We start from the raw sequence: 26,024 nt of genomic DNA on the forward strand, positions 1-26,024 counted from the left end.
CGAGAGAGAGCCGTGACCGAGGTCCCCAGGAGAAGACAGCCGAGAGAGAGCTGTGACCGAGGTCCCCAGGGAGAAGACAGCCGAGAGAGAGCCGTGACCGAGACCCCAGGAGAAGACAGCCGAGAGAGAGCTGTGACCGAGGTCCCCAGGAGAAGACAGCCGAGAGAGAGCCGTGACCGAGACCCCAGGAGAAGACAGCCGAGAGAGAGCTGTGACCGAGGTCCCCAGGAGAAGACAGCCGAGAGAGAGCTGTGACCGAGACCCCAGGAGAAGACAGCCGAGAGAGCCGTGACTGAGGTCCCCAGGGAGAAGACAGCCGAGAGAGCCGTGACCGAGACCCCAGGAGAAGACAGCCGAGAGAGCCGTGACCGAGGCCCCAGGAGAAGACAGCCGAGAGAGAGCCTTGACCGAGGTCCCCAGGGAGAAGACAGCCGAGAGAGCCGTGACCGAGGCCCCAGGAGAAGACGGCCGAGAGAGAGCCTTGACCGAGGTCCCCAGGGAGAAGACAGCAGAGAGAGAGCCGTGACCAAGGTCCCCAGGAGAAGACAGCTGAGAGAGAGCTGTGACTGAGGTCCCAGGAGAAGACAGCCGAGAGAGAGCCGTGACTGAGGTCCCCAGGAGAAGACAGCCGAGAGAGAGCCGTGACCGAGGCCCCAGGAGAAGACAGCCGAGAGAGAGCCGTGACCGAGGCCCCAGGAGAAGACAGCCGAGAGAGAGCCTTGACCGAGGCCCCAGGAGAAGACGGCCGAGAGAGAGCCGTGACCGAGGCCCCAGGAGAAGACAGCCGAGAGAGCCGTGACCGAGGCCCCAGGAGAAGACAGCCAAGAGAGCCGTGACCGAGGCCCCAGGAGATGCGAGGAGATGGTGGACCGTGAAGCAGGCATGTTGTCGCGAGGAAGCCACATCCAGAGAGTACAGCGGAGCTTTGAGAGTGAAGTCATGGTGATAGAAATAAAAACCACAGCCGGCACCGCAGCTCACTAGGCTAATCCTCCACCTGCAGCGCCGGCACACCGGGTTCTAGTCCCGGTCGGGGCGCCAGATTCTGTCCTGGTTGCTCCTCTTCCAGTCCAGCTCTCTGCTGTGGCTTGGGAGTGCAGTGGAGGATGGCCCAAGTGCTTGGGCCCTGCACCCGCATGGAAGACCAGGAGAAGCACCTGGCTCCTGGCTTCGGATCAGCGTGGTAGGCCGCAGCGTACCAGCCGCAGTGGCCATTGGGGGGCGAACCAACGGAAAAGGAAGACCTTTCTCTCTGTCTCTCTCTCTCACTGTCCACTCTGCCTGTCAAAAAAAAAAAAAAAAAAAAAAAAAAAAAAAAAAAAAAAAGAAAGGAAAAAACACAATAGAGTTGAGGAAAGAGTAGAAATCTTCCGCAAAACAGCCACAATGCAAAAGTGGCAGAGAAGACGGAGAGAATTAGCATGCTGGGGCACGGAACCAGGACCCCAGTACCAGGCACCTTAGAAAGAGCCGACAGTGGTTGTGAGTCTGCCCAGGAGGCTGGACAGGCAGATCCTCTGGGGGCACGCAGGGTGTTCTTGTGGGGAAGATGGTCGAGGAGGAGGGTGAGGGGCGGGTGGCCTGTGGGCAGCTTTGGCAGCAGTGCCACGCAGCCCTCTCCAGCCTGGAGGGGAGCCCACCCCAAGCACCTTGCGAATGTCAGGGTGGAATAAAGACTTTAGGGAAAGCAAGCCTCAAGACAAACCTCCAGCCATGCTTCCCGGAGGTGAATGGAGGATGTGTTCCACCATGACACTGCTCTGACCATGTGGGCACCCAAGAGACCGGGGGACAGCAGGCGCCTGGGCCTCTTGGAGGAGGTGCAGGCCCAGGACAAGTGGCTGCTGCTGTCTTCCCCTTGGGGAGGGGGGCTGTGTTTGTGATGGAGAACCAGGCAGATACACACAGGAGATGACCCCTAACTCACGCCCAGCAAAGCTGTGCAGGAAGGAGAACTGGGGCGAGGAGACAGGGGAGACTCCTGCCTGGCCACCCTGGAAAGGGCCACTCGGGGTGGGCAGGGCCATGCAGATGAGGCACGGAGAGGATAGGGGTCCGAGCCAGCACCTGTCTGCTTGCAGCGTGCTGGGGAGGGAGGGTGAGAACCCTCCCTTAACCTTTGTGTGACTCGGATGAAGGTGAGGAGCAGCCTGTTACCTTGAGAACCCTTCCTGCTGCAGGACACCCAGAAATGCCAATGGGCTTGCCGTCCGTCCTGCGGCCGGGAACGGGAGGCAGGCGTGGGAGACAGGCACGGCCCATCTTCCGCGAGAGGGTGACGAGGGGACGCCCTTGGTGCCAAGGGCCCTGGGAAGTGGGTTTTCTTCTGTTGTTTTCCCCGCTGAGGTTGTGTAACTGCCTGGCTTTCAGCTAGGTGTCGCTGCGGTCTACACCTCCTGTTGAGGCACAGGCTTGAGTCAGCAGCTCACTGGTTCCCTGCAGTGAGGATCTCAGCCTGGGCCTGGGGCCGTGCCAGTTACAGCCAGAAATCCCGCAGCAGCAGAGTAGGATTAGAGCAGAAGACAGCGTATCTGATGTTCATGAGGTCACAGCGTAGCAGCAGAGGGGTGGGCGCGGCACCACCTGGGGCACCGTATCCCCTATCTGAGTCTGGGTTCCAGCCCCAGCTGCTGCACTTCTGCCAGTGCGCCCTGGGAGGCAGCAGATGATGGCCCAAGCACTTGAATCCCACCACCCAAGTGGGAGACCTGGATGGAGGTCCTGGCTCCTGGCTTAGGCCTTGCCTAGTGCTGGTGGTTGTGGGCATTTTGGGAATGAACCATGGGGGGAAGATTCATTCTCTCTCTCTCTCTCTCTCTCTCTCTCTGCCTTTCAAGTAAAAGTAAACAGTTCTTAAAGATGGAGAAAAAAAAAAAGGGTAAGGAAGCAAAAGCAGGAACAAGTTGGGAGAAATTGTGTTTCTGTGCCCTTGAGGCCGGTTTGGAGAGGGACAGGTAGAGCGTTTAGACAGGAAGCCGGTGCTCTCCATGAAGGGCGGAGGGTTGGCCACTTGGAGAAGCTGGGCCTGGAGCTGAGGACTGCCCAGCGCTGCTCTGAGTGGGCTGAGCTTTGGGGACTGCAGGAGCAGCGTGAAGGAAGGGCTGAGGGGAGGGGCAGGGCTTAGAGTGGCTGCTTGCTCCAGAAAGCAAAGGAGGTGACTGAGCAGTTGTCCACAGCTGGGTGCATCCTCTGAGGTCATGGGTGCCAGGAAGCAGCTGCTGGGAAGGCTGTGCCCTGTCGGGCCCCAGGGGCCACCTCCCACACCGACCCGTCCAGCTGAAGCCAGGAGCCTGCAGCTGCCAGAGGGGGAGGCAGGAGTGGCTGGGGCAGAGCCGATTCCAGGAGCCCACGTTGCAGGGTGGAGTGTGACCCGCTGCGTGGGGCACATACGCCAGCACGGCAGTAGCAGCTGTTGATCACCTGTGCATGGCCAGGGCTTTCCAGGGAGCCGCTACAGCCTGGAGTCCAGTGTTTCTCTCTGCAGCCCCCCCCCCCCACCACCACACAGATGGACAGGCGGCTCTTGTTCTGGCCATGGTGCCTCGGAGCTGTGCCCGCTGTGTGGTCGGTGAGCCACCCAGGCCTTGCTGGAGCAGGGTTCTCCCTTGTTATTATTGACAGTGCTGCTGCTGGTCGTCCCTCCTGCCCTGACTGGAACGGGGCAGAAAATGGACAGACAGACATCTGGGAAAATATAACACTGCACTCGCTTCGGCAGCCGCGTCCTAAAACTGCAGTGTCAGAGAGATGAGTGTGGGCCTGTGCGGAGATGGTGTGCAGATGCCTGGGCGTCCTCGTGTTCTGAGGCAGGGTCAGGCGCGCTTCCCCGAGGATCCACACCCCTCAGAAGTGTTGAGGGCATCAGCAGGGTCAGAGAGCAAAGAGAAACACGAAGCAGCCAGTAGTCCTCACCTGACCCTGTCACCCAGGGGCTCCCACCTGACCCTGTCACCCAGGGGCTCCCACCTGACCCTGTCACCCAGGGGCTCCCCCAGGCCCTGTCACCCAGGGGCTCCCCCCAGGCCCTGTCACCCAGGGGCTCCCCACCTGACCCTGTTACCCATGGGCTCCCCACCTGACCCTGTCACCCAGGGGCTCCCACCTGACCCTGTCACCCAGGGGCTCCCCACCTGACCCTGTCACCCAGGGGCTCCCCACCTGACCCTGTCACCCAGGGGCTCCCCCAGGCCCTGTCACCCAGGGGCTCCCACCTGACCCTGTCACCCAGGGGCTCCCCACCTGGCCCTGTCACCCAGGGGCTCCCCCCAGGCCCTGTCACCCAGGGGCTCCCCACCTGACCCTGTCACCCAGGGGCTCCCACCTGACCCTGTCACCCAGGGGCTCCCCCCAGGCCCTGTCACCCAGGGGCTCCCACCTGACCCTGTCACCCAGGGGCTCCCCACCTGACCCTGTCACCCAGGGGCTCCCCCCAGGCCCTGTCACCCAAGGGCTCCCACCTGACCCTGTCACCCAGGGCCAAATTCATTCATTTATTCCTTCCTTCCTTCCTTTTTTTTTTTTTTTTAAGATTGATTGATTTGCAAGCAGAAATACAGAGAGGTGGAGGAAGAGAGGTCTTGCACCTGACAGTTCACTCCCCAAATGCCCATTGCTGGGACTGGGCTGATCTGAAGCCAGGAACTTCCTCCAGGTCTCTCACGTGGGTACAGAGGCCCACAGCACTTGGGCCATCTTCTACTGCTCTCCCAGGGCATAGCAGAGAGCTGGATGGGAAGTGGAGCAGCGGGGACTAGAACTAGCACCGTATGGGATGCCAGCGCTGCAGGCGGCAGTTTTACCTGCTATGCCACAGTGCCCACCCCACCAAATTCTCTCTATGAGCTGGGTAGTGCCTTCACACTGAGAGGACACACAATACACCCCCTCCAGCCACGCACTGTGCCGCTCCCAGGGCGGGGGTGCCTTTGGATGCCTGTGTCCGTCTGTAGCCTGTGATGTGTTGGTTCAGTCCCCAAACCTGGGAACATGGAGATTAGCATCCCTGGTGACGACGAGGCCCAGGGACAGAGTCACAGCTGACATGGAGCTGAGATGTGTCCCATCTGGGTCAGTGCCGGCAGGTGCAGAAGAAACCTGCAGACCCACTTCTGTGGCTGTTGATTCTTAATCCATCGTAAATACAAGTGAGTGGGCGTCTGTTACAGGATAAGAAAAACAGAGTTAGCTCAGCCCAAAGAGAGCCCCTTGTCCCGGAGAGCTCTGCGGTCCGGCAGTGTCGCAGCACCACATGTGCTCTTTCCACTTAACACCAGAACCCTGAGAACATGCAGCGAAAGCGCATCCGCAGCTTAGCGTGGGGGCTGAGCTCCAGGTGAGCCAGTGGGAGTGGGACAGGCCGGCCCCGGGGGCACAGGTGCCGAAAACCCTGAGGGCCTGGCTGCCGGGCAGCAGAACTGCCCGTGGCGTTGAAGGCATTTTGTCCTGCAGACCAGAAGCAGGGGGGGTTGGCTTGGCCTTGCACGTGAGCTGGTCGTGGGAACACCTGGTGCTGTTCTGTGTCCCACCTGTGAGCTCGGCAGTTCTCTGTTTACACCTGGGGAGACAGAGGCCCGGAGAGGTAAGTGGCCCACGTGGAGTCACGTGCATCGCTCGCCTGTCCGGAAGCCGTTAGTGCCCCGCCTGGAGTCGGGAGAGGGGCAGGAGGCCCGATGGCAGCGTCCTTGGGCAGCAGTTGCTGGAGCTCAGTAGCCCAGGAGGACCACAGCAAACCAGACTTTTGTGGTCTCTAAAACGTCCAGCACATTCTACAAACCGCCAAGGTGATGAGTGACGGCAGCAGAGTGCTGCTGGAGCGTCAGGGCGGGCTGCCTGCGCCCTAGAGAGCAGCCCCCGAGCTGGTGGCCTCTGCATCAGTGAGTGGCGGCCAGGTCCCAGGGAGAGTTCCACAGCCCCTCTACCGATGGCTGCCAGCCCCTGGGAGGCTGTGGCCCTGAGGGCAGAGCTGCAGAGCCGGCCCGGCCCTTGTGCAGGCAGCGTGGAGCAGTGGAGATGGGTGTCGGGGTGAGGCTTCTGGGCCTGGCAGGGTGCAGAACACAGCTGTGGGTTCAGGAGGGGTCAGGGTCCCCTTCAGTGAGCTGGATGTCGGGGGCTGTGGAAGGGAGAGGGTGAGACGGATGTGAGACGGGTGAGCCTGGGCACTGTCAGTGGCAGCCACCGTGTGGTTCTCTGTTGGAAGTGATTTTTTTCTTAATATTTACGTAATAGAGAAAAGAGGTTGGTCTTCCATCTACTGTTTACCCTCTAAAGGCCAAAATGGCTGATGCTGGGCCAGGCCAAATCCAGGAGCCCAGGACTCTATCTGGGTCTCCCCTTGGCAGGGGCCCACGTCCTTGAGCCGTCACCTGCTGCCTTCTAGGGTGTGTGTTAGCAGGAAGCTGGCTTGGAAGCGGTTCTGGCGCCCATGTGGGACTTTGGCACCATGCACGGCAGCACAGCCGCGCCACCACGGTGACCCCTGAAGCTTCTCAAGGGAAAGGAAGTGCAGATCCAGCGTACAGATGCGTGCCGTGCACGTCGAGGCTTGAGGAGCTGTGCTCGTCAGGAGATGCTGTGAAGATTAGAGGGTACCGCTGCTTTATGAGGTGTGGGAAGGCCTAGCTGTGGCTGTGAAGAAGTGGACGGCAAGGAGGCTCAGTCCCATGCCCCAGGTCATAGCCAGGATTGCAAACCCTCCAAGAAGAAGGGGAAGACGACCCAGAGGACGCAGAGGAAGAATGCAGCCCCGGGGTCAGGCGGTCGGGCGTGGGCAGGAGGGGCGGCGCTTGGCCAGTCTGGACAGCACTGGGTTGTCGGACTCCAAGTGGCTGCTGAGGTTTGCACCAGGAGCCCACAGCCCCAGCTGTTGGGACCCACCATGCCCGCTGCTTTGTGGAGCACATGGACCCTGCCTGGTGTCCTGAGCACCCATTTGCGCCCCGGGAGGTCTCGGGAGGCCTGATCCAGGCGTGCGGCACCTCCTGGCTGCTCCTGTCCTGCTGCGCTTCCTTCCGCAGCTCCTCTGACTGCACCCTCAGGGCGGTGCAGGAGGGTCCTGCCTCGGTCACTCCCTTTGGGGTCCTCTTTCTTCCCTTGACCCAGGGCCCAGCCCCACCAGCCACTTCCAGATCTGCACCTACCCACCACCAAGTTTTGAACTCCAGGCCCCAGACTTCCCACCTAGATGGCCACGGCCACTTGAAGCTCAGGTGGACGTAAGGAGAGCCCTGGCCCTGGCCCTGTCCACTCCTGGCTGCGTGCCCAGTCAGCCCCCAGGCAGGAGCCAAGTCCCCTTCTCCAGCCCTGTGTGCTGGGGTTCTGGAGTTCACAGGCCACCGCTGTGCCCCTTTGTGTCCCCTACCTGGGGCCATACTCTGCACTGTCCCTGCATAGCTGCCCTTGGGAAGTGTGTTGAGGGGCATAGTGCCTCCTGCTGGCGCTATGGCCAGGGGCCGCTGCGGGAGGGCTGCCCTGATCAACCACGGGTGCAGCTCAAATAGCAGACCTTTGGTCCGTAGGGGCCTGGGGCCGTGTGTGGACCCGGCTGGTTCTTGCGTGCTCAGAGGGACGATCTGCTCCTGCCCCAGCTCCTGGGCGTGGCTGTCCCCCCTTGGCACCCTTGGTGGGCCCCCCACCCCAGTCTCTGCCTCTGCCGTGTGCCTGCCTCTGTGCCTGCTCCCTTTCTTCTGTTGGGTTGGGGCCTCCACTGTTCTGCCGTGGCCTCTGACGAGCAGTTTCATCTGCAGCCGGTCCATTGTCACCTAAGGTCCCTCTCAGGTTCTGGAGTGATGTGGGATTGGGGGCTGAGCTCACCTGGTGTGGTGCTGGAGTCTGTTTGGCCGGTGTGCCGGGGTGGGCAGCAGTACCACCCGCAGGGCGTCAGGTGAGTCTCTCCATGGGCCGTTGCAGCCCTGCAGCGCTTCAGCGAGAGTGCCCTGGAATACCTTGCCAACCTGGACCAGGCCCCAGACCCCACGGTCAGGAAGGACACCTTCGCCGCTGACCTCTCCAGTGCCTATGACATTCTCTTCCACCACTGGCTGCAGAGTCGAGAAGCCAAGGTACAGCCCCTGGGCCTGCCAGGAGCCTGGACCTGGTCCTGACCTGGCTGCCCACCTTGAGGGCCCCTCTGCCTCCGTGGGCTCTGGGAAAGGGCGTGGGGAAGTTGTCTGTCTACACCTGTTGTCAGGTGCTCTCCGTCTCCTGTGCCCTGCCCACAGTTGGTGCTTGGGGCTGGCGGACCTCTGCGGGGCCACACCTTTGCTCAGCCTCACCTGTGAGTGGTCCAGCCTGCGGTGGAGCTTGTCCTCCTCTCCTTGGGGGCACGTGTTCCTGAAGCCCTGGCACTGAGACGCCCCTCTGGCCCCAGGCCCCAGGCCCCAGTGCTCCCAGAGCCAGCACTGAACATCCCATGCCTCTGAGCTGGCTGCCAGCCCCCTGACCAGGGCCACTTCACAGCTGTACTCGGACCGCAGCTGCTGCGCTGGCCTGGTGCTGGGTGATGGGGAGCAGCACCGGTGCCCTGTCACTGTCTCCTCAGCTCCGGCTCGCGGTGGTAGAGGCTCTGGGGCCCATGAGCCACCTGCTGCCCGGGGATAAGCTGGAGGAGCAACTCCCCAAACTCCTGCCTGGGGTCCTCGCCCTCTACAAGAAGCATGCAGAAGCTTTCCACGTGTCCAAGGTACCCACCGGCCAGGCAGTCCTCAAGGACCCCCCTCAAACTGGCCTCCCCTGGGGGTGGCCTCGGTGCTCTGTTGGGATGCAGAACTGGGCTGTGAAGGACCGGGCCTCTCCCAGCCCTGCGCTGGATATGGGAACTCTAGGACGTCTGGCCCAGAGCCCCAGCTGTAAACGCCAGATGAGGAGGCCGAGCTTGCCCTTGAGACTCAGGGCAGGGCCTGTGCCCCCTGGATCTCTTGTGCCTGGGGTCTTGGTTGACCGCATGATCTGGAGGTGAACTCACAGCCCCTCTCCTGCCCTGAGCAGAGCCTGGGCCAGATCCTAGAGGCGGCCGTGAGTGTGGGCAGCCGCACACTGGAGGTCCAGCTCGACACCCTCCTGGCTGCTCTGCACGCACAGGTAGGCTTGGGGGTGCTGGGGGCAGGTGTCGATCGGGTGGGTGGCTCTGCCATGCAGGGCTGGGGAGTGGGTGTCTTTGAGAGCTGCTAGGGTGAGGACCTTGGAGACGTGGCCACACTCAGGGCCTGCCCAGCAGTGATGCATGCAGGTGGTAGAGGCAGCTGGGCAGGTGCTGAAGGCCACCAAGGTGCTCTTGGAGAGAGCTCAGGTGACTGCTGTGTAGGGGCAGGCAAGAGAGTCCCTCAGGGCCTGAGCAGAGGCCCAGGGATGCTGTGGGCTAGAGCCAGCAGAGTGGCCACAGGGAGGCGGGGGCAGGGGAAGTGCCGTGAGGAGTTGGTCGGTTGGACACCTGACAGAGGCCTGCGGTCGGCTGGTGAGTGCCATGTGTGGAGGACACCTGTGACCTAGGGGTGGGGACTTGAGTCCCTGGGACTTTCTGGGAGAGACAGGACAGGAGGCAAGAGAGCAAGAGCTGAGTCTCTCCCAGGAGACCCTGCAAAAGAAGCAAGGAAGTGGACCTTCAAGTCTCCGCTCCGTCCCCCACCCTTGGGCTCCTCGGGGAGGGCAGTGAGCAGAGGTATTCAGAAGCAGGTGCAGCCCCTGTCAGAGTGCCTGGCTCTGCCTCCCGCAGGCGACGGCACAGGCAGCTGGGGCTCTGCCGACCACATGCGGTACTTGAACGGAGTTTGTGGCCTGGCCCAGCCCCAGCTGTTGTGGGCATTTGGGGAGTGAACGAGAGATCTCTGTCTGTCTCTGTCTGTCTCTGCATCTGTCTCTGCCTTTCAAATAAAATGAAAAATTTTTAAATTACCTTTAAAAGTAAATTAAAATTGTATAAAAGGGTAGAGTCCTAGAAAAATAAACAGTGTCAGCATTGATAGAAGTAGAGAACTTGAATAAATCTTCTAAAACCTTCCTTTAAAAAAAATATTTATTTGAAAGGTAGAGTTACAGAGAGGAGAGGCAGAGAGAGAGAGAGGTCTTCATCCAGTGGTTCATTCCCCAAACAGCCACAATGGCTGGAGCTGGGCTGATCTGAAGCCAGGAGCCAGGAGCTTCCTCTGGGTCTCCCACGTGGGTGCAGGGGCCCAAGGACTTGGGTCATCTTCCACTGCTTTCCCAGACCTTAGCAGAGAGTTGGATTGAAAGTGGAGCATCCAGGACTTGAACCAGTGCCCACGTGGGATGCTGGCTGAAGGTGACGATTTTACCTGCTACGCCACAGCACCGGCCCCAAAGACCTCCGTGCTCTGAGTCTGGGCTCTACCCAGATCTAGGGTAGCAGTTCTGTCTGGAGCTGAGAGTTGTGTGAGGCAGAATGGGATCCCAGGTCCAGACAAGAACATGCAGGAGGATGCCCGTGTCCTGGCAGATGCAGCGTAGTTATCAAAATTCCCGGGGGGTGGGCTCGGTCCAGGAACAGAAGACCCGTCTGTCGTCATGTGCCTCGCTCGTCACATGGCAGTCAGGTCACATGAGGCTGGCATGTGCAGTGCGTCAGGCTGTGGCCTGCAGCACCACTATCCCACATTGGAGTGCCGGATTGTGTCCCAGCTTCTCCACTTCCAACCCCTGTTCCTGCAAATGCTCCTGGGAAAACAGCGGTTAATGGCCCAGGTACTTGGGCCCCTGCCACCCGCATGCAAGACCCAGGTGGAGCTCCTGGGTCTTGACTTCGGCCTGGCCCAGCCTGGCTGTAACGGCCATTTGGGGAGTGAACCAGCAGATGAAAAATCTCTGTCTCTACCTGTGTCTCTTCTCTCTTTGTTACTCTGCCTTTCAAATAAATAAGTAGGTTTTTTTTTTTTTTAAGATGTATTTATTTATTTGAAAGGCAGAGATAAAGAGAGACAGAGAGGTCTTCCACTGGTTCACTCCCCAAATGGCCACAGTGGCTAGAGCTGGGCTGATCTGTAGCCAGGAGCAAGGAGCTTCTCCTGGGTCTCCCACGTGGGTGCGGGGGCCCAAGGACTTGGGCCATCTTCTGCTTTTTGAGGCCATAGCAGAAAGCTGGATCAGAAGTGGAGCAGCTGGGACTTGAACTGGCACCCATATGGGATGCTGGCACTGTGGGTGGTAGCTTTACCCACTATGCCACAGCACCAGCCCCAAATAAGTACATCTTAAAAAAGCAAAAAGAAATCATTTGCATTCAGTTGATGCAGAAAAAAACTTTTTTTTAAAGATGTACTTATTAATTGAAAGGCAGAGTGACACACAGAGGTTTTATCCGCTGGTTCATTCCCCAGTGGCATCAGCTGGCCAGGCCCAGGCCAAACCAGGAGCCTGGAACTCCATCGGGGCTCCCACGTGGGTGGCAGGGGCCCAGGTCCTTGGGCCATCACCTGCCACCTTTCCAGGCGCATTAGCAGGAACATTGATTGGAAGTGGAGTAGCCTAGACTCGAGGTTGTACTTGGGAATTAACCAAGAAGGCCCACAACCTCTGTGGGGAAGCTGACAGTTCAGAAAATGCAACACCAAGACAAGGTGAGAAGTGCGACCCTCTGAAGCGAGCACGACAGGTGAGGGCGCTCACCACACTGAGTGACCAGGACAGGTCCCACCCCCAGCTCCAGTCCGACTGTGCTGCTGCACCCTCCGGAGCTCGCCTGTCTGGGTCCCTGCCACCCATCTGAGGTTGCTGGCTCCTGGCTCTGGCCTGGCCTAGCCCCAACTCTTACAGGCATTTGGGGATGAACCAGCTGATGGGAGGTATCTCTCTCTCTGTCTCTCTGATACTCTGACTTCCAAATAAATAAAAACTTTTTTGAAAAGTTATTTCCTATTTGACATCTATGCCGTCATTTTCTGGTGGGCTTTGGGCTTTCGTGGTGTTAATGGGTAGCAGTTCTTCCCAGCCTCATACTACATAGGAGGTCTCCTAAGAGTTCATGGAAAATGCATATTATTGGAAAACTACAAATGCAACAGCCAGGGCTGAGCCAGGCCAGCGCAGGAGCCCAGAATTCCATCCAGATCGCCCGTGGGGTGCGTGGGGTGGGTGGAGCCCAAGCTCTTAGCCACCACCTGCTGCCTGTGTGCATTAGCAGGAAGTGGAGTCAGCGCGGGAGCGGGGACGGAGCCAGCATCTCAGCTGGTCCTGTCTGCGGCCCGTGACTCCACTGTGCCTGTTCGTACTGTGCAGAACTGACTGTTGTGTCCATCATGTGTCTTTGCATATGAAGTGTATGTGCATATGTACGTATGTGTATATATAAAGATTTATTCATTTGGAAGTCAGAGTTAGAGAGATCTGCCATCCATTGGTTCACTCCCCCAGTGGCCACAATGGCCAGGTTGGACCACCCAAAGCCAGAGCCAGGAGCTTCCTCCAGGTCTCCCACATGGGTGCAGGGGCCCAAGCGCTTGAGCCATCTTCCACTGCTTTCCCAGGCCATCAGCAGAGAGCTGGCTCAGAGGTGGAGCAGCTGGGACTAGAGCTGGCGCCCATATGGGATGCCGGCGCTGCAGGCGGAGGCTTAGCCTACTACCCCACAGTGCCAGCTGCCTCCTTTGTCCTTTACGTCACAGCCAGGTTTGTCCTATGTGGAAAACCTTTGAAGTGCAGCGACTGCTTTTCAAGTTCTCCCAGTTAATTTACGTGGGGGAGGGTCCAGCTTGATCCTTTTGGACTTGTGACCGTTTGCGTCTGGCATCTGCGCTGCGGCAGCCTCAGCCACGAGTGTCACCATGCAGTCGCAGGCAGGGCTGCGATAGCCCCTCCCCCAGGCGGTCTGGCTCAGGGTTCCAGGGCTGCAGTCTCGCCCAGGTTGTGCCAACTGAAGGCTCCCCTGGGGCTGCAGGACCACTGTGGTCAGCGTTGGACGTTACAGGGGAGCAACGCGGCCCCCTGAGCCTAGAGGTCAGCACTGTGTGCTTGCCCAGCATCCTAAGTTCCAGCAGGCCCCAGGCAGGGGCGCCCCGCTGTGCCCACTCTTCTGTCTCCAGGCAGGGGCGCCCCGCTGTGCGCACTCTCCTGCCTCACGGGGGGCCCTGCGGAGTCCCGGCCCCTGACAGTGTCCTTTGCCGGGAGGCCGAGGTGTGAGCTGGCACCTGGAGGCATCACCAAGGTGCGGTGGAGCTCACTGCCTGGCTTTTGCCCTCCACCCGTGCCACTTTGTGCCTTGGAAGGCCTGGCCTGCGGTGTTTTGGTTCCAGTCTCTGGCCTGTGGCTGGGAGCGTGTGTCTGGGCGGGAACGCTTGCCTTTCTAGTAAGAATTTGTTCTGCTGCTGGCAGAAGTGGTGCAAGCGGACAGGCCAGGTGTCCATGCACTGATGTGTCCACCTGTCTCCCTCCTCATCCCCAGCTGCTGCGGGTAGGCTGTCCCTGGCACACCTTGGGTGACGCAGGGCCAGTGCGTCCTGAGCTAGGCCTGGCCATCCCTGCTTCTGGCTGAGAAGGGCCTGGAGGGTGGTCTGTGGCCCTGGGCCCTGGGCCCCGTCGCTGGGCTCAGGGTGACTGTGCCGCCTCCTGCCTGGGCAGATCTGTGTGCCCGTGGAGTCCTCCAGCCCCCTGGTGCAGAGCAACCAGAAGGAGGTGCTGCGCTGCTTCACTGTGCTGGGTAAGCAGACACGCGTGGGCCATGCTGCCGCCCAGGCTCCGCCCTGCCATGTCACACCCACACCCGGGAGTGGCGCTGTGGTCAGCATGGGCCTTACACAGCCTCGTCTAGTGGCGCTGTCCTCATGTGCTTCATGGGACACACGGAGGTGTGAGGTCTGTCACTCTGTCTCCCTGGAGCTGTCCCCCTCCCCCATATCTCAGCATCTGCCTCTGCTCGTGCACCTCAAGACTGGGGTCCCCTAGGAGCCTGGAGGGGGAGGTGGTGGGGAGGCTGATCTCTTCCGGGCCAGGGGGTGGGAGGATGGCCAGCCTGGTGTCCAGGTGGAGCAGGGTAACTGTCAGTGACTCTGGTTCATCGCCAGAAGGGTCCCACTGCAGGGCCTGGCACGCAAGGCTGCAGCTGGGCTGCTTTGGCCCCTTGTGGGCTGGGGGTCCAAGCAGTCAGGAGTCAGCCCACCCTGCTGCAGAGTGGCCAAGGGGCAGGAGGCGGCCTCGCATGCCCTGGTGCGGCTGCCCCTGCTGGGCCTCGGCCTCCCCTTGGATGGGATCCATCAGGCAGCTGCAGCTCCCCACGGGCCACACGCGGCTCTTCACTGGCCTGGGCCCCTTGCGTGCAGGGAAGGGACACAGACCCTGACTCCAGGGCTGGAAGGTCCAGGCATTGTGCAAGCAGCGAAGGAGACGGCATCGCGAATGGCGCCTGATGCGTGCTTTGCTCTCTAGCCTGCTGCTCGCCTGACCGCCTGCTGGCCTTCCTGCTGCCTAAGCTGGACACCAACAACGAGAGGCTCCGTGTGGGCAGTCTGCAGATCCTGAGGCACGTCATCAACTCGGCGGGTGAGTGTCCCTTGCCTCAGGCAGCCAGTGCGCCCGTGCCCTTGCAGGAACAGGGCTGAGGAAGGCACACTGCGCACCTTTCAGCTGAACAGTCGCGTTCCTGCTTTGAATATTTAGAGTTTCCAACTTTACATCTTGCAAGACTCCAGCCTTTCTGAAAAGGTACAAGAATAGTTCCTTTGTGCGCCGTACCAGGTGCAGCTCGCAGACGCGTGCCCCACTCAGCCGCACCCGCGACCGCTCCCAGCACGGGCTGGCCAGCCGGCTGGTGTGTTCAGCCGCACCCGTGACGGCTCCCAGCACACTGCTCCCAGCACGGGCTGGCCAGCCGGCTGGTGTGTTCAGCCGCACCCGCGACGGCGCCCCGGCACACCGCTCCCAGCAAGGCTGGCCAGCCGGCTGGTGTGTTCAGCCGCACCCGCGACGGCTCCCCGGCACACCGCTCGCAGCACGGGCTGGCTGGTGTCTGGTGTGTTCGTCTCTTGGTTTGCAGGTGCCGTCCCCGCCTGTTCCCGCCCCACTAGGTGGAAGGGTTCCCAGTTCCTTCTCTCAAGGCTGGTGCAGTGGGCCAGTAGTAAGCTTGTGTAGTCTCACCCCGTCCTGTCACAGGGTCAGGGCACAGGAGCTGTGGCCACCTTGGGCCCATGACCTGCTCTTGAGCGTCCTGCGAGCTAAGCAGCTGTTACCGTTTCAGAGTACGTGACAGCAACCACCTGTGGCCGCAAGGCCTAGGCACTCTTTGTGGCCACTTAGGGAGCACGTGTGCTGGCCCTGACCTGCGTGGTGTGCTCTCTGGAGTCAGGGCCGTGGAGGGAGAGATGAAGGCAGTGTGGGAGCAGCTTGAGAGGGGCAGGCACCGGGGGCCATGGCCATCTGCATTGGAACCAAAGTGTCAGAACAGCTGTGCTTGCCCCGCCAGAGACAGCCTGAGGCCGGTGGTTGGGCCGCCCAGTGCAAGGCAGTGGAGGGTCAGCGCCTGAGACTTCTGCGCCTGGATGGACTGCCTCTGCTCTGCGCTTCCTAGGGGAGGGGGCATCTGAGACAGAGGGGGGGCAGCCAGACAGGAGGGCAAGCTGTTCCCGCCCGCAGCATTGCCTCGGCCCCCGGGACCCTGGGACAGAGGTGCCCTGTGTGTGTGTGTGTCTTTTTTTAAGATTTATTTAATTTATTTTCAAATCAGGGTGACAGAGATATTCCGTGTGCTGGTTTACTCCCCAGGGGGCTGCAGCACATGGGGCTGGCTCAAGCCAAAACCAGGAGCCTGGTGCTGTGTCCAGGTCTCCCACACAGATGGCAGGGATCCAAGCACGTGGGCCGTCTTTTTTTTTTTTTTTTTTTTTTTTTTGACAGGCAGAGTTAGAGAGAGAGACAGAGAGAAAGGTCTTCCTTCCGCTGCTTCACCCCCAAAATGGCTGCTACAGTCGGAGCGCTGCGCCAATCCGAAGCCAGGAGCCAGGTGCTTCCTCCTGGTCTCCCATGCCGGTGCAGGGCCCAAGCACTTGGGCCATCCTCCACTGCCCTCCCGGGCCACAGCAGAGAGCTGGACTAGAAGAGGAACAACCGGGACAGAACCCGGTGCCCCAACCAGGACTAGAACCTGGGGTGCCGGTGCCACAGGCGGAGGATTAGCCAAGTGAGCCGCGGCGCCGGCTGGGCCTTCTTCGGCAGCTTTCCTAGGCACATGATCAGAGAGCTGGGTTGGAGGCAGAGCGCATGGCTCTGATACGGATGCCAGCATTGCAGCTGGCGGCTTAGCCCACCGCACCGCAGTGCCGGCCTGAGGGTCCATTTCACAGAGGAGGTGAGTGGTGTGCCTGGACTCTCCGTGTCCCTAGCCAGGCGGCCCTTTCTCTTGGCTCTGAATGGTCTCCTGCTCTCAGAAGCTGCTCGGTCTTTAGCTGTGGTTCACTTTTCCCTTTGAGTTCTTTTCTCCTGGGGCCCGTGTTGTGGCATAGCGTGTTAAGCCTCTGCCTGTGATGCCGGCACCTCCACTTCTGGTCCAGCTCCCTGCTAATGCACCTGGAGAGCAGCAGCAGATGGCCCAGGTGCTTGGGCCGCTGCATCCACATGGGAGACCCAAAAGAAGCTCCTGGCTCCTGGCTTCAGCCTGGCCCAGCCGTGGCCATGCAGGCATTTGGGGAGTGAACCAGCAAATCGAAGATCTCTCTCTCTCTCTGTGACTCTGCCTTTTAAATAAAACAAATCTTTTTAAAAAAAATAAAAGGCGAAAGTCTAGAGTTCCATTTATGTCTCCCATGCACGGGGGAGCCAAGCACGTGGGGTGTCTTGTGCCGCTTTCCCAGGCATACTAGCCAGGGAGTATAACTGTTATAGCTGAGGGACCCTCCGGACTTGCTCTGTCCACGATGAAGTGCAAGGAGAGGCACAAAGCGAGGAGGCAGTTTTTAGCAGAGTGTTAGGTGAACAGGCAGGTGGCAGCCAAGCGGCTCTGCGAGAGGAGCCTTCTGCAGCCGGAAGGCCTTTCTGAAGGGGCAGAGGGAAGACTCCTGGGACAGCAGGTGGTCTGGGGTCTCACACTCTCGGTCCTCTGAGACACGTGTCCGTCGTGTGCTGAGCTCATCCTGCCTTCCCCCCTCCTGCTCCCCCCGGTGGTCAGTCTCTGGTCCCAGGTGTGAGCTGTGGGGTGAGCCAGTGCCTCCGTCGTGCTGGTAGCCTTGGGCTCGTTAGCTTACAGTCACAGGTTTTTCTCTTTTACCCTGTCCATCTCCAATCTTCAGGCTTTTCTCGTTCACCTGCCCTGTTTAGGTTTTGCCAAGTGTATCTCTTGAGTGCACGCCCTCGTGCTGCTTACGACCCAGGGGCTGCCCCATCCTTTGCCGTCCGCCTGGGTCTGACCTGACCTTGCTTGCTTTCTCCTGCCTATATGAGCTGGACCGGAAGTGGAGCTGCTGGGATGGCGTGCCAGCCAGCGTCACAGCAGTGGGCTGGCCCGCGGGCCACACGCTGGGCCCCATGCTGCCTTCTTCGGGTCCTGCTCCCTGTCACTGTCCAGTAGCCCCTACACTGAATACCTCCCCAGACTGGAGGCCCTGCCTCTGGCCCGTGTTGTGTTGTTAAGGCCACGGCAGGTGGTTGGCTTTGACACAGACTTGAGTGAATGACAGATTGCAAGTAAAATACAGCCTGTGTCCAGCGCCACACCTGCAGGACAAGGTGGCACCTTTCTGTGTGTGTGTGTGTGGGGGGGGTGTTTCTCTTGCGTCTCTGTGTTTTGAACCTCAGGGCCAGGGGCTGGACGGGTGTGAGTCCTTGACCGGGTGCAGCTGTGTTCTGCTGAGCCCTGGGCCCTTGTGGCCCTCGTTTCCTCCTCTGCCGGGCACGTGCCTAGGGCTCATCTCCGTTTTCCTACTGGGGTGTTGATGTTCTTCTCTTTTTCATAGCCTTTTACTAGGAAATGCAAACTGTGATCCCAGGACACGCGCGTGTGGTTTAGGAGGGCGCAGCAGTGCTGCCTGCCGCCTGCAGGGCCATGCCCCGTTTCCAGTCGACTCTACGGCGAGGGGGCGGGGCTCATGGGTTTCTGACCCTGGTGTGAGTGGAGTGGCGGGCAGCAGCTTCTGTATGGGATAGGTGTTCCTGGCCCTGCCCAGGGCGCGGGCTACATTCCTCCCCCCGCAGGACTCGGTTCTCTCTAGAACTGTGCTGCTTTTTTTTTTTTTTCCCCCTATATACAGGTTCAGGAACAGTGACATCCCCACCCCACCCTCCGTCCTGCCCAGCTCCCACCCTTCCTCCTCCTCCCTCTCCCAATCCCACTCAGTTTTTACAAAGATCTGTATTCAGTTTACTTTATACTCATAAGGTTAACCCTACACTCAGTATGAAGACAAAGCCCTGCTCCTCAACAGTCGAGACGAGGGCTGTAAACAATCATGGAGTCTCAGAATGTCCGTTTCTCTCCAACACGTTGCATTCCAGGTACTCTGTTAGTTACCACAGCTGGGGAAGCGTACCGCGTCTGTCTGTCTGGGCCTGGCGTGTTTCACTGGTTGTAGCCATCTCCTTGCAAAAGGCAGGATTTCGTTTCTGTCTGCAGCTGAGTAGCATTCCACAGTGTATGTCTACCGGAATTCATTGTGTCCAGTCATCAGTGATGGACATCTGGGTTGATTCCATATCTTAGCTATTGCGCATTGAGCTGTAGTGAACTTGGGGGTCCAGATAACTCTGTCCCTCTTTTTGCTGTGGGTTTATCCAGGCTTTGTCTTGGCCTTGGCCTAGGGGAGGGTCTGTAGGTGGGGCATCGGGGGCGGGGCATGGGAAGGGCGGGTTGGTGGGCTAGGCAGAGCCTGGTGGGCTGCAGGCCTGGATTGGCTGCGTGGGCTCCGCCTTTGGCTGCTCCCAGACCTGGCGGTTCCCTGAGTGACGTCGGGGTCTTTGCCATACCTGTCGGTGGCACTGCCCCTGTGCCACAGAGGGCACTGTGCTGTGCTCTGGGCCTTGTCTTTAGTAACCTCGGAACTGCTTTTTGACGGACGTATGTTGTCCGCACTTGAGCGTCAGGCAGTGAAGAAGACTTGTATTTCCAGTTCTTGGGGGGCTCACAGGCCGCCTGGGAGCTGAGAACTGGACACTGGAGCCCCCAGTCACAGTGGTCAGGTGGAGCGCTCCCTCGGAGACTCCCAGAGCCGTGTCTGAACCTGGGCTGCCTGGCTCAGGCCGTCTCTTACCTGCCTCCCCAAACTGCCAACTTTCCAGCTTTTTCATTGGGTAAAATAATGTCTTTGGGGGCCGTAGTTTGGCCCCAGAGAGAAGTGGGTGTGCTCCTGCCCCCACCATCCTCCTCTGCTCGGAGGCCAGGAGGCAGGCCCCGGAGTGTGCCGGGACAGGCGCTGGCTCGGGCGCTGAGACATCTCTCTGTTTCTTGCAGCTGCTCAGATGGAAGCTAACAAGCTGTTCATTCTCTCTTCCATGAGGCTCCCTCTTCTTGACACCAACAACAAGGTAAAGCAGGCAGGTCCCCGGAGCTGCAGCAGGAGCCGCAGCAGGGAGCGGCCTGGGGGGACCTGAAGCCCCTGCCCCTTTCCAGCCGGCAGCCAGCCCAGGATGGGACCCTGTAGTGTGTGTGGCCAGAGCAGCCGACCCCAGGCACCACCCTGGGTTCCTGACTCACTGGAAACGGGGCACTGCTGACTTCGGCAAAGGCATATGATGAAAGCTGCCTCCTGAGGAGGGTGCCAGACTGTCCGGCAGGCTCCGGGGCGGAGGTCCTGCCTTGCAGCCACCCTGCCCCACCACACAGAGCAGCCCTGTACCAGGGCTCTTGTCATGTGACCTGGTGACCCCTGGAGGCAGGGATGACGCCATGTTGCCTGAAGCTCCCACCCACATCACTGATAGACCACCTGGTCAGTGCCCAGACCCCAGGCAGGACTTCCAGGAGCCAACGGCAGAGACCAGACCCATCTCTGGGAAGGTGGGCCCTTGACCGCATCCTGGTTACAGGGGCTGCTGCCTTCACAGGAGGCCGCCTCAGCCTCCATGCTGGTCCTGGCTTGCTCCTTGAGACCGTGTGGGGGAGTCTCACTGTGTTTCCCCAAGAGCTTCTCGAACGGACCCCACACCAGCTGTGGCAGGGTCCCCCTTCACATTCGGCGTGTGCTCTCCTGGCATGCCCCAAGTCCGACCTGGCCCAGGCCCGGCGGCCAGCTGCTTGCTCCCTATGGGCCCATCGCCCATGCTGCAGAGTAGGAGGGTCCAAGGAGGCCCCTGACCTCAGGTCTCTGGGAAGCATCATTGGATGCAGGAAGGGAGCAGGCTCTGTGCAGCAGGGGTCACAGTCCTGACTCCAGGAAGGGGTGACTGCAGCCGTCTTGGACTGGACGTGCTGACTGGGAAGTCCGACTGTTGGAGGAACAGCTGCAGGCCAGGGTCTGCCACCTGAAGGGATTGGTGTCCCACAAGAGAAGCCGGTTCTGAGGATGCCGCCCCACAGAAGCTGTGGCCAGTACTGGACAGAGGGCAGGGCAGTGGGGGTGGGGCCTTCCTAGAGTTGGGGGTGAAACTTGGTGGAAGAGGACGCAGGAAGGAGAGGAGTGAGACACGGCGGCTCGTGGGGAGCTGGCGTCGGGACAGCCTTCCCTGGCAGACCGAGTCACGTACACACCGGCAGGAACGCCACTGGTGGGGCGCTCAGAGAGCCTCCAGCACCAAGGGACCAAGAAGACGGCAGGTGCGGGTGGTCTCCATCTGCGGCCCTCGCTGATTCCCCTTGGTTCTGGGCAGGTGAAGCGGGCTGTGGTGCAGGTGATCAGCGCCATGGCCCACCACGGCTACCTGGAGCAGCCTGGAGGCGAGGCAATGATTGAGTACATCGTGCAGCAGTGCGCTCTGCCCCCCGAGCAGGAGGTAAGGGGCTGCCCCGTCACCCGCCGCCTCTGAGCAGGGGCCTTGTTGGAGCCGGGGCTGTGTGCCAGGGCGCCCTCTGGTGTCTGAAACAAGGTCTGCACCACGTACATCCACCTGGCTGCTCCCAGGACGCAGAAAGCAGAGGCAGAAGACAGGGCGTGGTCTCTCTGGGTCTTTTCTCTATAACGTTCCTAAGTAAATGCTGATCTCTCCTTGAAGATCAAAGCAGAGGTGGTAGACAGCAGTCTGGGCACCACCTCGAGCTGCTGCCTCGGAGCCTGCTAGCGGGTGTGTCAGTGCTCGGCTGGGGCTGACGGCTCGGTCAGCTCAGCAGAGGCGTGGCCTCTTCTCGGACGCTCGTGAGCGACCCAGGAGCTGGCGGTACAGGGTAAAGCCCACTTGGTCTGGCTGTCCCCAGTCTGGCTGTGGGTGGTGTTAGCCCGTGTCTCGCAGGGATACTCTTGTCATCATCAAGTGAATCTGGTTCCCTCCGCTCGTTTCTGGAAGAGTTGGTGGAAAATTGACATCATTTCTCCTTACACACTTGGCAGAGTTCCTGAGAGGAGCCCCTTGGGGCCTGTGGGGGGTCTGGGTTGGGGGAGTTCCATCATGAATTCCCCCTTCGAGGGACAGGACTATCGGGGGTCTGTTTCTCCTGTGTAAGCCTTGGCAGTGGATCTCGGGGCCGAGGGTCGTGTTGGGACCCAGAAAATGTCCTCCCGGCTGTGGCGTGTGGAAGGCCCGCTGTGTGCCTTCTTGCCACTGTGAGACACAGGCACACGGATGGGCCCTGCTGGGGGAAGGCTTTGGGGGGCTGGTCAAGGCTACCTCCAAGGTCCCAGCCTCGCAGTAGGAAAGCAGGCGCAGTGCCTCAGGCGCCCGGATGACCTGGTCGCTAGGGATGCTCCAGTATTGAGGTGCTGTCCTGTGGAATGCTGGAGGCGTTAAGGAAGGTGGACGCAGGCTTTTCAAAATATTAAACGGGGGGTGGTGTTGAGCCAAGTGGTTGAGATGCCTGTGTCCCATGTGCTAGTACCTGGGTACAATACCTGGATCTGGCTCTCTTTTAAATTTATTTATTTATTTGACAGGTAGAGTTATAGACAGAGAGAGACAGAGAGAAAGGTCTTCCTTCCGTTGGTTCACTCCCCAAATGACCACTACAGTCGGAACTGCACCAATCCAAAGCCAGGAGCCAGGTGCTTCTTCCTGGTCTCCCACACGGGTGCAGGGGCCCAAGCACTTGGGCCATCCTCCCCTGCCCTCCCGGGCCACAGCAGAGAGCTGGCCTGGAAGAGGAGCAGCTGGGACTAGAACCTGGCGCCCATATGAGATGTTGGTGCCGCAGGCGGAGGATTAAACCAAGTGAGCCACGGTGCCGGCCCCTGGATCTGATCTGGCTCTTGACTCTAGCTTGCTTCCTGCCAGTGCAGACCCTGAGAGGCAGCGGTGATGTGGAAAGTGACTGGGTCCCTGCCACATACCTGGGAGACCTGGATGGAGTTCTGAGCTCCCAGCTTTGTGCCCCTCCCACCCTGGCCCCTTTAGGCATTTGCCTAGAATGGAAGACGGGAGTGGAGAGAGGATCCCGGGATGTTCTCGCACTCACGTTCCTAGCAGTGTTAGTCACAGTAGCTGAGGGGGGCAATCCTGGAGGGAGGGGCGGGTGAGCAGAGCGGGCCCTGCTCTCAGCCCCGCTGCCATGTGTGTGAACCCGAGGCCGCTGTGCCCAGGGAAGCCAGCCAGTTGCGAGAGGACAGACGCTGGTTCCACTGGAATGGGCCCTACAGTGGTCAGGCCCCCACGGACAGGAAGTGGAAGGGGCGGGGAACAGGGAGTCAGAGTTGAGTGCGAGCCGAGTTTCAGTTTGGGAGACAGGAGACTCTGGAAGACAGTGGTGGTGAGGGTTGCGCGGCACTGTGGGTGCACCTAACACAGCTGAGCTGATCATTTGAAAGTTGTTGAGATGTGAATTTTGTGTTCTGTGGATTTTGCCGTGGCTAGAAACAAAAGTCCAAGTTTGCAGAGAACAACCAGGGAGCAGCCCCCGGCCGCCGCGGCCCTTCCCCGTGGGTGCATCACTCCAGCAATGCGGCGAGCCAGGAGGTGGGGAGTGTGCGGTGCGTCCTCCAGCTTTGCTCTGGCTGTTCTGGGTCCCCTGGATTCTCACAGGGATTTATCCTAGGGTCAGCTTGTCCATGTCTACAAAGGAGCCAGCTGGGGCGCTGATAGCCAGTGCTTCTGTCTTAGCAGCGCTGGGTCTCCAGACCACGGCTGGGGTGTGCTCCCAGTTGTGTAGGTCGCTGGTTCCTGCTGACCGGGTTTGGCTTTCCCAGTGCAGCTCTGAGCCTCTTTGTTCATGTGCTCAGGAGCACTGCGTCGTCTTGGCGCTGTTCTTAACGGGGTAGTCTTAATTTAGCTGCACTTTGTGATCGCGCCTGTGGAGAAGTACGGTGCAGTGCTTTGTCCGTGTTCTTCTGTGCCTGCAGCCTGATGGATTCGCCTGCTGGTTCTGATCGATTGTCAGTGGGTTTTCTGCAGACGAGATCATGTCTTCTGCAAACAGAGGCGCCTTTTCCAGTTTGGGTGCCCTTTGTTTAGTTTTCTTGGCAAAGTGCCATGACCAGAACCCCCATGTGAGGTTGGACCAGGGAGTTAGAGGCCCCCTGGCCTCAATCTTTCACCACTCAGTGTGGCACGTGCTGTGAGCGCTTCAGCCGATGAGATTGTTCTTTCTGCTCCTGCATGAAGGGTGTTGAATTTTTAAAATAGATTTATTTATTTTATTTGAAAGGCAGAGTTACAGAGAAAGAGAGAGAGAGATCTTCCACCTGCTGGAGCTGAGCTGATCTGAAGCCAGGAGCCAGGAGCTTCTTCCAGGTCTCCCACATGGGTGCAGGGGCCCAAGGACTTGGGCCATTGTCCACTGCTTTCCCAGGCACATTAGCAGGGAGCTGGATTGGAAGTGGAGCAGTCAGGTCTCAAACCGGCATCCATATGGGATGCCGGCACTGCAGGTGGTGGCTTTACCTGCTATACCACAGAGACACAGAGAGAAGTCTTCCATCTGCTGGTTAACTTCACAGATGGCCACAACGGCCAGAGCTGGGCTGATCCAAAGCCAAGACCTTCTTCTGGGTCTCCCACATGGGTACAGGGACCCAAACACTTGGGCCATCTTCCTCTGTTTTCCCAGGCCATAGCAGAGAGCTGGATCAGAAGTGGAGCAGCTAGGATTCGAACTGGTGCCCATATGGGATGCACTGGCCCTGGGCATCAAATTTTACAAATTTTACAGTGTGCTCATTAAGATGAACATGTGGTGGGCAGTTTGTTGTTTTTAGATTTTGTGTATTTTTTTTAAAAGATTTATTTATTTATTTGAAAGAGAGGCAGAGAGAGAGAGAGAGAGGTCTTCCATCTGCTGGTTCACTCCCCAATTGGCAGCAATGGACAGAGCTGTGCTGATCCAAAGCCAGGAGCCAGGAGTTTCCTCTGGTTCTTCCCATGCGGGTGCAGGGGCCCAAGGACTTGGGTCATCTTCTGCTCTCCCAGGCCATAGCAGAGAGCTAGATTGGAAGTGGACAGCTGGGTCTTGAATCAGTGCCCATTTGGGATGTCAGCACTGCAGACGGCAACTTTACCCACTACGTCTCAGCACCAGCCCCTCGTGTATTTGAAAGGCAGAGGGAGAGGGAGAAACAGAGAGCTTCCATCCATTGGTTCACTTCCAAAATGGCAGAGCAACCGGGCCTGGGCAGGCCAAAGCCAGGAACCCAGAACTCCATCCTGAGTCTCCCACTTTACGGGCAGGGACCCAAGTAGCTAGGCCATCTTCTTCCACTGCTTTCCCAGGTGTATTAGCAGGGAGATGATTGGAAGTGGAGCTGCTGGGGCTCAAACCAGGGTTCCAATGCAGAATGCCTCTGTCACAAGCTACAGCTTAACCCACCGTGCAACAAGGCTGGCCTTAAGCATGTGGTTTTTGTTATCGATGCTAGTGCTACAGTATATTTCAGTAAAGATTTTCCACTGTTAAACCAACCTTGCATTCCCAGGTGAGTCCAGCTTAGTCATGATAAAGAATCCTTTTGTATGTATTGTTGGATTCAGTTTGCTGGTATTTCGTTGAGGATTTCCATGGCTATATTGGTCTGTAGTTTTCTTGTTATATCTTTTATATGCTTCATATATTTTATATACATACACCTGTGAATGCACATTGCTTTCCTAACTCATTTGAGAGAAAAAGATTATATTGAAATTCACAGAGGGGGGAGAGAGAGACCATCTATCTCCTGGTTTACTCCTCAAGTACCTGCAAAAGCTGGGGCTGGGCCAGGCTCGAGCCAGGAGCCAGGGGCCCTGTCAGGCTCTCCCATGTGGTGTAGGGACCCAGGTGCCTGAGCTGTCACTGCTGCCCCCAGGGTGCACATTAGCAGGGAGCTGGGAATCCAGCCCAGGCTCCGGTACTGGACCTGGGAATCCCAAGCGGTAGCTTCACCATCGTGCCAGACACCGCCCCTGCTTGGTTTCTTCGTTAAGGTAACTCAAGTCATTTAAAATCATCTTGGAGCGTCTCCAGGCAGACAGGTGCTGTGACTATCGTAGAGTGGAAGGTGCGCTGCGTTGTGACACTGGATCTGGCCAGAGTGTGTTGAGATACTCTTGTTTTGCCTAATGGTCAGTCTTTTTAAAGTTGTCTGTGGGGCTGTCGCTCGTTTGGTGCAGTAGTCAATCACCATGACCCCAATCTGAGCTCTGCTCCCGTTCCTGCTTCCTGCCTATGTGCACCCTGGGGGGCAGCGGTCAGCGATGGCTCAAGTGGCTGAGTCCTTGCCACCCTCATAGGAGACCCGGATTCTAGGTCCTGGGTCCTGACTTTGGCCTGGCCCAGCTGTCTGTTGTGGGCATTTGGGAAAAGAACCAGCAGATACAAGATCCATGGGTCAATCTCTCTCCCTCTGTCTCTCTGCCTTATAATTAAAATGACAATAAATAAAAACATAAAAATAATGTCTGTGCATGTTCGGTATAAAATTCTGTCTATATTTTTAGAACTTCCTTTGAACATTTAAGGTCTTCACTATTTTTCTTTTCTACTTTTGCTTTCTCGTAGAGGCATTGAGAGTCTCCTGTAATCCTTGTACTTTGCCACTGTCTCCTGTCCCTCAGTT

General features: G+C 58.9%; 1 protein-coding gene across 7 annotated transcripts in view; it reads left to right on the forward strand.

Annotated features, from left to right (window-relative positions):
• The window catches only part of MROH1 (maestro heat like repeat family member 1), a 75,208-nt gene that overhangs the window by 28,531 nt on the left and 20,653 nt on the right, over positions 1-26,024 (forward strand). For all 7 annotated transcript variants that reach the window (XR_016236628.1, XM_051831188.3, XM_089336509.1 and 4 more), the window contains 7 exons: positions 7,906-8,057; positions 8,537-8,677; positions 8,983-9,075; positions 13,561-13,639; positions 14,365-14,478; positions 19,370-19,443; positions 20,725-20,847. Coding sequence is in view for 6 of the 7 variants with exons in the window: in XM_051831188.3 (XP_051687148.3) it covers positions 7,906-8,057; positions 8,537-8,677; positions 8,983-9,075; positions 13,561-13,639; positions 14,365-14,478; positions 19,370-19,443; positions 20,725-20,847 (776 nt within the window). In the remaining variant the exon portion in view is untranslated. The remainder of the gene's footprint in view (positions 1-7,905; positions 8,058-8,536; positions 8,678-8,982; positions 9,076-13,560; positions 13,640-14,364; positions 14,479-19,369; positions 19,444-20,724; positions 20,848-26,024) is intronic.

This window comes from Oryctolagus cuniculus, chromosome 6 (genome assembly GCF_051225735.1).
Source record: "Oryctolagus cuniculus isolate XC-2025 breed Fujian yellow rabbit chromosome 6, ASM5122573v1, whole genome shotgun sequence".
Classification (NCBI taxonomy): Eukaryota; Metazoa; Chordata; class Mammalia; order Lagomorpha; family Leporidae; genus Oryctolagus; species Oryctolagus cuniculus.